This window comes from Meles meles, chromosome 12, assembly GCF_922984935.1.
Source record: "Meles meles chromosome 12, mMelMel3.1 paternal haplotype, whole genome shotgun sequence".
NCBI lineage: Eukaryota > Metazoa > Chordata > Mammalia > Carnivora > Mustelidae > Meles > Meles meles.
The window spans coordinates 82,371,090-82,383,892 of record NC_060077.1 but is presented as its reverse complement, the minus strand read 5'-3'; the positions used below and the strand labels follow the sequence as shown (position 1 = coordinate 82,383,892).

Below are 12,803 nucleotides of genomic sequence, written 5' to 3'. Positions count from 1 at the left end.
AAGAGGAGAGACTCTGCCCGGTGCCAGGCCCGAGGCTGGAGGTCAGTCACGTGCTCTCCGTTGAAGTCTCTTGGCAGCACGCGGGACAGATGGGTAGCACCCGGCCCTGACACGCGGCAGCCCTGGACCCCCACCGCGCCAACTCCACACCACCAGACATTTCAGCCTTAGCTCCATCTCCCTGCCACCTACCCTCCAGCGCTAGATTCCACCACGGACAGGGCAACCCAAGAAAAAGAAACGAAGCACGTTGCTCTCTGACCCGTAGGACACCGGTTCATGACCACTTGCCCTTCACCTTGGATAGATTTATTCTACTGAGACAGAGAAGCCAGATCTGAATCGGAGAGACTTAAAAGCACAGGCGTGGCGGTGGCGCGGGCCAGCCCTTCCAGCTTCAACAGGCAGAGCGTTAGCCAGGAGCTAGGGTCCCTGGGGAGCCAAGAGCCCTCTTCTCTGCACGACAGCCCCTGTGCCCGGTCCTTCCACCGCCCTCTCCTTCCCCACCACGCTGCAGACCGCTGCCGGGCCACCCACGTGGGACCTTCACCAACTGAAATGAATGACCCCTCCCCACCCCACAGTTAGGTCACCGTCTTCAAGTGGCAGAAGGCGCTCTCAGCCCTTAACCAGGAAGGCCCACTTTAAAATAAGCTGAAGGAAGATATTCAAGTTGTCCCTGGGTGTTAGCGGACTAACACTGTGACAGCACACGGAACCAGGTCGTCCACAGAGCCAGAACCTACCAGGCTTGCTCACAGCTCTGCCACCTGGCGACACAGTGACTTCTAGCTTTCAGAACGGAGAGCCACCACGTGATCTGAAAGACTACCTTGACAGTGACAAGCGGACAACTTAGAAACCAGCACGGTATTGAAAATTTCCAATGTTACAGGTTCAGTAACTACATCCCACCTTCACCCAAAAGTTAGTAATGGAACTGGGAATGTTTCCTGGCTTCTGGACTTTCTATCTCCTTATTAGCCATACATTTTAAAGTATATTTGCTTACTGAGAAATAGGAAGGTACTGGTTAACCATTTAAGCCCATTTCCTCCTTTTAATATTTAGCTCTACTCATACACACTTCAATAAAATAGAATTTAAAGAAACAGGCAAGAGTCTGACCAAAATGACCTGAGATATCTTTTACCTCTGCAAGTCAATGGAAGATGTTTCCATTATCCCTTATTCTCAACACTCCGGAGAGTCTATCGCCGGGCGGGGGAGGGGGGGTGGTGGTGCACATGAAGCTGGAACTCAAAGAAGGAACCAAGGGACATGGATTTAAGGAACTCCACAGAGGAAGCTGAAGAGCTGTTAGGGCTCAGAAGCACAACAAGGCTGACAAGCCTCCTCCCATTGTGCAGACACACCCTTTCACAGGGAGCACCCTCGCAAGCAGCCACCATTAATACACCCTTGGCAAGGAACAAGGAGTAAGGTTCCACTTCTTTTAAATGTGGAAAACCCTTCATTTCCTTATATGGGTCACATAAGAAAACTTGGATTTAGAATAACATGACATTTTCTACAGGTAACGTTTGTGGAGAACTCTAAGTCAACCTTCATATAGGTAGTTAAACCTTCCTGATGTCTGTTTTGATATTGAGGTTTTTGGATTCTACATACTATGTAAAAATCATTTTAACAACAAAATCTGTACTTTTACCTTCAGTAGAAATTCCTGTAGTTCTTGGTGGGTTTTTGTTACTGTTGTGACTGAAAGATCAGACCAATTTACCTGGTTTAAAAAAAACACACACACATATTATATAGTTATTTCTTAAGGCAGGAACCGGCTAAAAAAAAGCCACATGTAAAACAAAGGGCCTTTCTTAAATTTTATTAAAATTAACAACTAGAAGTATAAAGTTAATCTGGAATTGACATTAATTTTTTCGAAATCGTTAAAACTAATGGCACATTGACATACTCTACTCAAAAAAATGTTTTAATAATTCCTTCCACATCACATGGTTTTGTTAAAGTTGTCTTTTAAAATGTGACTACATTACAGTCATTTTTCAAAAGGGAGAAGCTGCATGACTCTAAAATGATACTTTTGACGGTACAGATCTATATAGCAAGAAAGATAAAACTTCTATCTCCTGGAAATTATTAAACATAAATTCTTCAGAGAAATAGCTAGAGTTTACTGCCCCTCTTCGATAGTACCACATTGTATTTTTATGGGATATATGGCTTATGAAGAGATTTCATCTTTATCTCAATTCTTTAAAATCCTTTACGGTGGATGGGGCAAGTATGATGACCTCCCATTTCCAGATGGAGAAACTAAAACGCTAAAGGTTCCCTTAGTGACATCTGACCCCAAGGAAGCAGAAGAGCCAGACTGAAATCCGTTATGCCACTTTACTTCTTGGACACTTTTAATTCAGTGGACTGGATGGCGGCCCACCAGTAATGTCTACTTTACAATTATTTGTGCCAAGTGAAACTTACATTATGCAAATACCTCAGTCTTACCGGCTAGTCATACCGTTATTAATCAGATAGTTAATAATAGATAGAAGATTGTATCTACCAACCCTCAAAGCAAATATCCTCATTAACTGGCACATCCTTTAAGTGATTTCTAATTATTCGAATGTTCGCTGAGCAGCTACTTGTGTCAGACACTGTTCTCAGTGAAAGGGACACAGGAGTGAACAAGACAGCCGAAGTCTCTGCTGGCTGAGGTTCAGGGTCTGGTGCATGAGACAGATTACAACAAATGAATGGTTAAGACTTCCCCTCGGGGATCCGGGCTCCAGAGAAAATGAACAGGGCATGGGGCAGGAGCAGGACAGCACATCAGAAGGGTGCCAAGAAAGACCTCACAGGAGGGAGCATTTGAGCCAGCCTAGGAGTTGAAGGGATGTGAGCTGTGCCACGGTCTGGGGAAGACTGTTCCAGAGCTGGGGATGACAAAGGCTTGGAGGAAGGAACAAGCTAAGAGCTCCAGCAACAAAAGGAGTACTCGTGTAACTGCCTGAAGAGAGTGCAGTGGCTTGTGCCACGGGTTATCATCACGTTAAGTGAAATCCGTGGAAATAAGGACTTAAGGTTTGCAAACTGAGGCCACTCCCCGCACGGAGCAGAAGCCAGAGTTCTGAAATTCATTCAACAAATGCACTAAGCAAGTCGGATACAGTGGGATGACAAAGGATGAAGAGTCCTGCTCTCCACGAGCTAATAACCTACTGGAGAGGAAAAACATGTCACCCAAACGGAAGACCGGGAAGCTGGTGAAGGGAGGATACCGCGGAATGAACGGAAACACACTCTGCTGGGCATCAGAAATGACTTCATGAGAAAGGCACGGCTAAAGTTTGGCGAGCAATACCTTTGGGGAAGAACTGAAGTGAGCGAGCACAGAAACGTGGCGTCGGTCCGTTGGGCTTCAAGGCGCTCAATCCAACCTTGGGAGAAAGGGCTAGACAGTGAAGCCCAAGCAGGGAGGAGTAAGGAGGACGTGGACAAGGAATCCACATGACAGGTAACAGGCAAAAAGGAGACATGGGGAGGGACAAAGCTGGACTCTACGGTTAATTAGACAGCTGTCTGAAGGACAGAATGACAGGAAAGCAATTAGAGATAAGAAGACAAGGCGACAAAGGCCAGGGAATAAAACCTTCATGGAGAAAGAAGAGGAGGAGAAAAATATCAGGGAAAACCATGCCAGGAAAAGACAAGGCCCATGATCTTGATTTAAAAAACACTAGAGAAAACGTTTACTTTTACTTTTAAAGATACATCTTACACCTTAAATCGAAGGCTCATACTTTTTTTAAAAAATAAAACTGTCAAGTAACTTTAACGTGATACAATTAAAAATTTGGCAAACCATGCAGCACATATGAAAACAGGACATTCCCTTAATTAAGACAAACGTACGTATACGCACAGCTTTTTCTTAAATTAGCAAACCTGCTGTAAGTTTTTCCAAAGATCAATGTTCATTTATCCTGAAAGGTCATTTAACACGGAACACGAGACCCCGTCGGGGCAGAGGGGCTTACTTTGAAGGTGTACTCCCAGTACTTGTCAGCCCTTTTTCTCTGGACTCCTTTCAACATTATCTTCTCAATGTGCACGGCTGAAAGAGAGAAAACACAAGGACTGGTTCCACAGATGCAGGCTTGGGTCACCCAGGCCGGCAAATGCTAACCAACTAAGCTATGCAGCTTCACCTTTACTCCTGGTCTTAAATCACGACATAAAACTGAAAAGCGCGGAAGCACAGCAACGTGTTGCTCATTCGTGAATTTTTTCCTATACCCGTTGAGTATGCGGAGTACCTCAGCAGTTCCAAGCATCCTGTTAAGCACCAATAAATACATAAAATACACCTACAGGAAAGATTATTCTTCTAGAGGACCATCTTCAAAATGTTTGTTATTCCAATTACCGCCGATAGCACTTTATTCAATTTTCCATGCATGGTAGGTGTAAACTAGAAAATACCTAGTTTTTGTTTAAACTGAAAAAAGAACTATGGAGCGCCTGGGTGGTTCAGTGGGTTAAGGCCTTTGCCTTCGGCTTGGGTCGTGATCCCAGGGTCCTGGGATCGAGCCCCGCATGGGGCTCTTTGCTCAGCGGGGAGCCTGCTTCCCTGCCTCTCTGCCTGCCTCTCTGCCTGCTTGTGATTTCTGTCTGTCAAATAAATAAATAAAATCTTTAAGAATAAAAAATAAATAAACTGAAAAAAGAATTTTCAAATGGAATATATAACACTGATAAAAATTTCTTTCCAATTGGGGAATTTAAAAATTGTTGTTCTCAACAGGACCCTTAATATCATATAATAGTATTATAAATGTAATGTTATTAATGAACTTCACTGTAAAGCTTCACTATAGCAAAATTTTTTACAATTGACTACACGGATAAAGTAGTGGTCCTAAATTACGTAAGTAATTCTGAATTGAACTAGGTAAGATGCCGCCTTATTAATGAAGTAAGCAAATGTGCAAACTCTGGAACTACTCACTTAATACCATCTTTCAGGAAGTAAGTGTCTTTACAAACTGAAAAGAGCCAGGCTACTAACCGTAATACAGGGACTTGAGGGGGGAAAAAAAAAGCAAGAGAAGCTGTTTCTCAGGGTATGAATAGAAGAAACAGCATGTAAGCACTAATGAGACTGCAGTCATGAACGTGACAAAGGTCACGGGAGTCAGGAGAGGGACTTCACAGACTAGGGTCACTGTCAAATTCAGGGGGCAGGAGATGGTGAAGAAAAGGAAAAGGATTTACTTGGAGAGAAAGAAGTTAAAATAGATGAAGGAGAATACACAAAGTAACAGAAGCAGACAGAAGAATTAAGATTGTTCTAGACCACGGAGAGTGAGCAATGGGAAAACAGGAAACGCTAAGGTACAGAAGTTTGGGGGAAAGCAGACATTCCTAACAAAGGAGATACCGCCATCATTATTTTGTGCCAACTTTCCATATATAGTGTTTGGTGGCCCGCTTCTAGAAAAAGGTCCCCTCACTGGGTGAGAAATGCTGAGGACGGAAATAAAAGAAAATCTCAAAAGCCATGTGGGAAGCCTGGAACTCCTCAGATCTGATGAAGTACAACCAAGGCCAGCGCGGGGCAGGGAGGGCTGCCGTTTTCTTTCCTATTAAATGTCGTAAAGGACGATGCTATTTAATAACAACCGTCTGAACCTATCTACGTTCAGCAAACACAAAGCAGCTCTACTGCTGCCCATCAGTGGGCCAGGCAAGGGTAGGGGACCACTGGGGCATTATGGGGTAAGGGAATGGGGCTGGGTCTTCAGCCTGATCTCGCAGAATCAAGATGAGCAAGACAAGAGTATGGTGAGGGACGGCCGGTAAGGGAGACCCTCCGGCCCTCATAAATTACAACTAAGCAGCAGAGATCACATGCGTTGGTTCAAAACGAAAGAACGTGAGAAACATCACCTAGAGTACCATCTTGTGGGTGTTAGCATTTTGATGTCATTTTTTGTTTTTCTAAAATATTTGCTATTAAAAAGAGAAAAAAGGACCTTCACTGTAAAAGCAAACTCTGCTTCGGGGCACTCGCACGTGCAGTGAGTGTGGCTGAAGGAGGCTATGAGTCAGGTAGTTCCACAGTCTTGAACAGGCTGGAATAGGTAATTATGTAGACTTTTAAAAACACTAAACATGCATACGTAAGTCTCCTCTTATGAGGAAAAACGTACCACACCAAAAGGACTACTGTCGGTACTGAAAGGAGACAAAGTGATGTTGATTCAAAGCCGCCGTAAGGGAGTGCGCCGCTTACTGCACACCCGTCACTGGGCCCAGGCCACCCGGGTGGGGGGGCGGCTAAGTTCTCCATTTCAATTTTCCCCTCCGGTTAACAGACTCCCTGAATATCAAGAGAAGTGGATATCTGAACTCCCTCCTTTTCAGATGAAAATGCCCTTTCAATTCCCCCATCCCAGCCCTCTTGAAATCTGCCTTACTGTAGGAAGCATGGGCTTGTAAGAAATTTCTTCACTTTCTTACAGTGAACTTCCGTAAAATTTCTTTTTTCAGGAAATGCTGAGCACATTCTCCAGATAAGGCACTCAACCAAATACTTTGGGAAAATGTGAAGGTTTTTGCACTCCAAAAGTATGCAACTAGATTTAAGACAACCGACCGCCAGGCAGAACCAAGTAAACACAAGCCAGGACAGGCCAAGGGTCGAGAGGCAGGAGCCCAGATGCAGATCTGAAAGGTGGGAGACTGGGGCCTGAGCCAACCTAGGACCTGGAGGATATCTCTACTCCAAATAAGAGAGAAGAATTAGCGTTAACCAACGTAACTAGCACTCTGCAACCCTCCCCTGTAAGTCTACAAAACACAAACATACCAGGGAGCCTGGGTGGCTCAGTCGTTAAGTGTCTACCTTCGGTTCAGGTCATGATCCCAGAGTCCTGGGATCGAGCCCTGCCAGCCTCAGGCTCCCTGCTCAGCGGGAAGCCTACTTCTCCCTCTCTTCTCCCTCTCCCACTTCCCCTGCTTGTGTTCCCTCTCTCACTGTGTCTGTCAAACAATAAGCTCCTTAAAAAACAAAACGAAAACAAAAAACCAAGCCTACCTTCTCGTTGGGCTCTATGAGGCGCCACAGGAAGTCCATCGTGAGGTATTGGGGCTTGTTCTAGGAAACTGCCCTCGCTACTTGGCGTGCAATCACCGTGAGCAGAATCGTTCTAAGTGAGAAAGGGGGCACATGTTAGTCAACTCCACAGAAATAAATCATATTAAAGTCTTACACTTGTAACAGCAACCATTTTAACAGCAATTTTTAGAGCTCAAATAGCTGATTACATGTTAAGGGTAGAAAGGCACAAACTGGCCTTCACCACTAAGGAAAAGGGGTCAGTATTTATCTTCATTTCACAGTAATATTCTATCAATTATTTCCTGTCCCGATGTTCTTGGGACATATTGCACATTATTACTTGGACTTCCCAGGAATGTCAATTCGAACCAAAGTGAACCAGAATCAAAAGAACACAGATAAAAGAGGATATCCTTTATGGTAACACCCCATATACACGAGAACTTTCTTTTTTACATTAATTCGCAATTTCTGTTCACTACTTGATTTTAGTGATGGCCTAACAAGATGCTTTGGTAGGAAAAAGTTTTACAAAATGCTATCATCAGTATCTGCCGAATCTTTTCGAACAAGAGTGGGTATGGCCAGTGGGTTTACCATTAGTCATGTTAAGCCACCTAACAGTGACTGGGCCCTAAATCTGAGTTTGCTCAGCCAGTCACTATCCTCAGTGAGCTGCAGGAAGTTTGACTCCTGGGAGAACTGCTGCCTGGAGTCAGGAAGGGCCTGCTCATCTCACACACGGCTCTCCAGAACCAAAGCAGTGCGGATACTGTTCCTACGACACACTGATTAAGCCAAAAAAATAAAACAGCCTTAGAACTCTTTATCACGATGCACACCTTACACCTTCACGTTCAGAATCTCAAAATACTACTCAGAACAAACCACCCCAGTTTCAAAGACAATTATAATTTGACAAATGTGCAATAATATACATTAATTTTAAAAAATTGTGTCAATTTAGAAATGAAGCAAACACAAGACCCAACACTTCTCAAGAATCCTGATTTAAAATATTTTGTTCACGCATGCTGGCCTGACAGCAGGTATGGACTGCACGTTGACAGCTCTATTTCTGGGAATAAAGCATCACATAGACACTCCTGGGAGCTAAGCTTCAGCCTTATATATAGCTTGTCTTCCTGTAGAAACCCAAGGAACTAAGCATTTGTCTACACAGAACCACTTAATAAGAAGGACAGCACAGCTCTCTTCATCAACATCCAACTTCCAAAACATTTAGCATGATGGCATTCACCAATTGTATTAACGATTTAAAAAAGGTAGACCGCAAGAATTCTTCTAGCAACAACAAATTTATCTGTTTCCTAATCTAGACCATATAATCATTTACGACAAAGTCATATAACAGCACTGGCCTAACACTGCTGTAAATACTTCAAAAAAATCAATATAAGCAAGCACTGTACTCCTCTCAAATATTTGTGTTCACTGGACGTTTAGTTGAGTAAGTCAACCATTTTTTTTACAGAATATTTTTCTACATTGCTCATTTGTGATTCATAAATTAAAAATAACACCTTCAAATAGAAACGCAATATCCGCCAAAAAAAAAAAACCCAAAAAAACAAACAAACAAAAAAACCAAACCCAGATAGTTTTCATGTGGAAAATGCAAATCAAAATCACACTGAGATACCACTTCACACCCATTAAGATGGCTGTTCTCCAAAACACACAGAACACTACGACGACTGGTGAGGATGTGGAGGAACTGGAACCCTCCTGCACACCCCCACGGCGGAGGCAGAACAGCAGTCCCTGAGATACGGAGTTACCACGTGGTCCCGTGATGCTGCTCCCAGGTGGAGAAGCAAGGGACGTGAACGAGTAATTTTTTCATGGCGGTATCACTCCCAACAGCCAAAAGGTAGAAGCTCAAATGTCCACCACTGGGCGAACAGATAAACGGGATGCGGCTTGTGGACACAACTGAGTGGGATTCAGCCTACAGAAGGAATAAAACTCGAATACATATTACAATGTAGATGAGTGCTGAGGACGTGGTGCTAAGTGAAATAAGGCTGGCACAAAAGCACAAAGTATTATTCCACTCCCATGAGGTACCTAGAACGGTCCCCGTCACCGACAGGAAGCCGAAGAGCAGTTACCGGTGCGGGGCTGGGGCGCAGAGGAGAATTTGCTTCATGGATGTAGAGGGTCAGTCTGGGATAAAAGAAAAGTCCTGGAAATGGACGACGGCGATGGTTGCACAAGAATGTGAATGCACTGAATGCTACTGAACTGTACACTCAAAACGGTATGAAAATGGCACATTTTATGTCACACATTTTATAACAAAAAATAAAAATTTTTAAAAATAATTTTATTATGCTGCCTCCACAAATATTACACTGAAGCAACCATGAGAAAATACTCCGCTTCACCGTCAAAATCAATCTTTTAAAGTCTGAAGTTACACTTTTAACAGCCGGGAAAAGGTCTCCTATTCAATAACCTAGAGAGAAAAATGAAGTTTGAGCATCTTTCCAAGGACCTAAGTTCATCAACCCATGAAAATACCTACTAGTTAAGTTTTCTCCCACCCTACGTCTCAGCATGCTTCAATGCTATAAAATTATTTAAACTAAGTTCAGAAACTATGCATAAAATTTGCAATTTTATCACTTTAGTAAAAATTTAGTCTAACACCTTTGTGAGCTTCAGAGGTCAGAATCAAGTTTAGGAGTCCCAACAGCGAATGGCTCTCTGTTCTGCTGTCTCCCCTTTCCACACGTCAAATATGCTTCTTTTACTCTCAGTAGGGGGAAGGGTGTCATAAAAGTTGAGAAGCACTGGTTTATGGAATCTTCCAGAGAGGCCTTACATTCCCTTTCTGTATTAAGTTCAGATTCCCAGGAAAACGCACTACAGAAGACATGCCCAAACTGGCATTTTACAAAGACTAGTTAGATGAAAGTGTCAGAAACAAGGGAAAAGTAGCAAATTTTTCTCTGTTTGGATTAAAAAATTAAATTTAAAAATTCTAAGCCTGTAAAAAATATGCACAGGAACACACACAAAAAAACATGAGAATGTGTGTGCTCTCCTCCTTTCTGTAAGTCATCTGAGTAAAGCGTTTTCTGTGCTAAGGTGAGCCTTAAGAGCCTTAAGAGCTCCTGGTTAGCGCAAATCTATGTCAGGTAACAGGGCAGGCTGGACAGTTCATTCATTCCAGAGATTACTTCAATTTAAATTTTATACAAGTATATCAAACACAATTACAGACTTGAGATTTCACCAGTGTGAGGAAGCCTGAAACAGTCAGTTGGCTGGACAGTCCACAAGAGACTCTTCTGGGGCGCCTGGGTGGCTCAGTGGGTTAAGCCTCTGCCTTTCGCTCAGGTCATGGTCTCAGGGTCCTGGGATCGAGCCCCGCGTTGGGCTCTCTGCTCAGCAGGGAGCCTGCTTCCCTTCCTCTCTCTCTGCCTGCCTCCCTGCCTACTGGTGATCTCTCTCTCTGCCAAATACATACAATCTTAAAAACAAAGCAAAACAAAACAAAACAAAAAAACAAGAATCTTCTAACATACCATGGAGAACAAAGGTCACAGTGGTCTCCTTTTATTTTAACAAAGGTCACGCTGTAGATGGAGATTATTTTAGCTCACCTATCAGTGTTCTGCATGCTTCCTCTAGTCCTTTGATGCAGACTAAATTTAAAAACACCAGGACATTCTCTATTAAAAAATAAAGAAATTCAAATTTTGTAGCTTTTTTTTTTAATGGACTAAATTCTTCAGAAGTTTTTTTACACTCATCAAGTGAGACTTTGAATGCTAACATTAGTATCTAACCACAACATCTTATTAAGTTTCTGTGGTAAATCAAATAGAGCTAAAAATACTTTGATGGCCCTCCCAACTGAAAGGTGGATCTAACCCCCCCGCCGGTGGGTCTCAGCTGGCTTTCCCAGACATGCCTGACCCACAGACTGTGAGGGAAGGAACATTCGGGACTGCTGGGGGCAGGTCCCCAGAAGCCCTGGGGCCTGAGCACCGCCACCCCCCAGCCACCACCTACATAGTGCACTTGCCCTGAGGAGGCCGCACTGGCGGGGGCGGGGGGAAGCTATAGGTCCCAGCCACCATCTCCAGACACCCCAAAGCCAAGACAAGCCTCCCTCACTCTTCATCGCCCGTCTACACCCCTGGCCCATGGAACTCTGGGAGATAATAATAAGATGGGTCTGGGTTAAGCCACCAAGTCTGGGATAACTTGTTGGACAGTCATAGGTTTGTTTGTTTGTTTTAAGATTTTATTTATTTATTTGACAGAGAGAGACCACAAGTAGGTAGAGAGGCAAGCACAGGGAGAGGGGGAAGCAGGCTCCCTGCCGAGCAGAGAGCCTGACACGGGGTTCGATCCCAGGACCCTGAGACCATGACCTGAGCCGAAGGCAGAGGCTTAACCCACTGAGCCACCCAGGCGCCCCTATATAGTCATAGATTTTAAATTCTCTTCTTTCCATCACCAGGGTCCCAACTAACGCATGTTATCATTGAAGCAAGATTCATAGAAAGCCTCACTTTGAATGTGAGAAAACGATTAGTTACAAGAAACATGTCCTGAGATGTCCAATTCCAACCATTCTGGTAGAAGAAGAGGGAAGGCGCCAGGGAGAAGGGAAGAGTTCCTTGCTGCCTCTCCAAGAGGCTGCTGAGAAGGGGCAGGCATTTGCCTCATTTCTCATTTCTACTCAACCCATGGTAATGCCTGGCATCGCCTTCCAGCAACTGAGAAACGGCAAATGCTGTGAAGGAAGCGGCAGGACCGGTGAGTAGCGCAGGAGAGCCCGGCGGCCAGCACCTGCGGCGCCACAGCTCAGCGGCTGGGGGACAGCACCATGCGAGTTTCTGCTGGGATCGGGGCTCACCTGGCTTGTAACTTCTTACTTCTTCTGGCTAGAAGGTGTAGACGAATGTGGCGGAACGGACCATAAAGCAGGGATCAATGCACCTTAGCCACTGAATGGGGGGGGAGGCCCAAAGTTCATTGTACCCACGTGTCCTCTCTGCCACCAGAGCCCCCAGACCTGCCGTGGCCACTGCGACTGCAGCTCTGCAAAGTCTCCTCCATGTGACATGAAGTGGTGACCTGTGCAGAGCACGGCTGGATGGCAACTGGATGGGTAGAACGAGAGGGGGGAGGGAAACATAACTTTCTGTGGATTCTGAAGAGCTCCAGGAATTTATTACAAATTTTAAAAACCATTCAAATCGTTGACTTCACTGTCTCTTCCAGCGAACTGAACTAGGAGGATATGCAATTAGCAAAAAAATGCTGATAGGGAAGCTACTGGGGAGCAGGAGGACAGCAGCTTTCATCCCAGAAAAATGTCACTGGCCTTGAGGTTTTCCTTGTAAAACTCCCCTCATGTTTCGGCTTTCAACGCCAATAGCGCAGTCTCTAGTGGGCGCCGGTAGCTCACAGGTGGATGGGGGAGGACTATAAACTTAGACCACAAACTGCGAAAGTATGGAAGGCAGGGTTGGGGAGGGCCTCCAAGCCTAAACCAAGCTGGGACCCATCCACCACCTTTAGACCCAGCCTCTGTGTTTACCAACCAAGCTTCTGCTTTCCTACTACAGAGAGGAAAAGATGTCCTCTTGTTCCCTAGAACTAGGAGGCTAAACCTGGAACAGCAACATCCCCTGGGCGAGGACCC

General features: G+C 44.6%; 1 protein-coding gene across 4 annotated transcripts in view; it reads right to left on the bottom strand.

Moving 5' to 3' along the window:
- The window catches only part of ZCCHC2 (zinc finger CCHC-type containing 2), a 69,572-nt gene that overhangs the window by 46,655 nt on the left and 10,114 nt on the right, over positions 1-12,803 (bottom strand). For all 4 annotated transcript variants that reach the window (XR_006821109.1, XR_006821110.1, XR_006821111.1 and 1 more), the window contains exons 2-4: positions 7,088-7,199; positions 4,026-4,102; positions 1,673-1,744 (exon numbers count right to left, since the gene is read on the bottom strand). Coding sequence is in view for 1 of the 4 variants with exons in the window: in XM_046026053.1 (XP_045882009.1) it covers positions 1,673-1,744; positions 4,026-4,102; positions 7,088-7,199 (261 nt within the window). In the remaining 3 variants the exon portion in view is untranslated. The remainder of the gene's footprint in view (positions 1-1,672; positions 1,745-4,025; positions 4,103-7,087; positions 7,200-12,803) is intronic.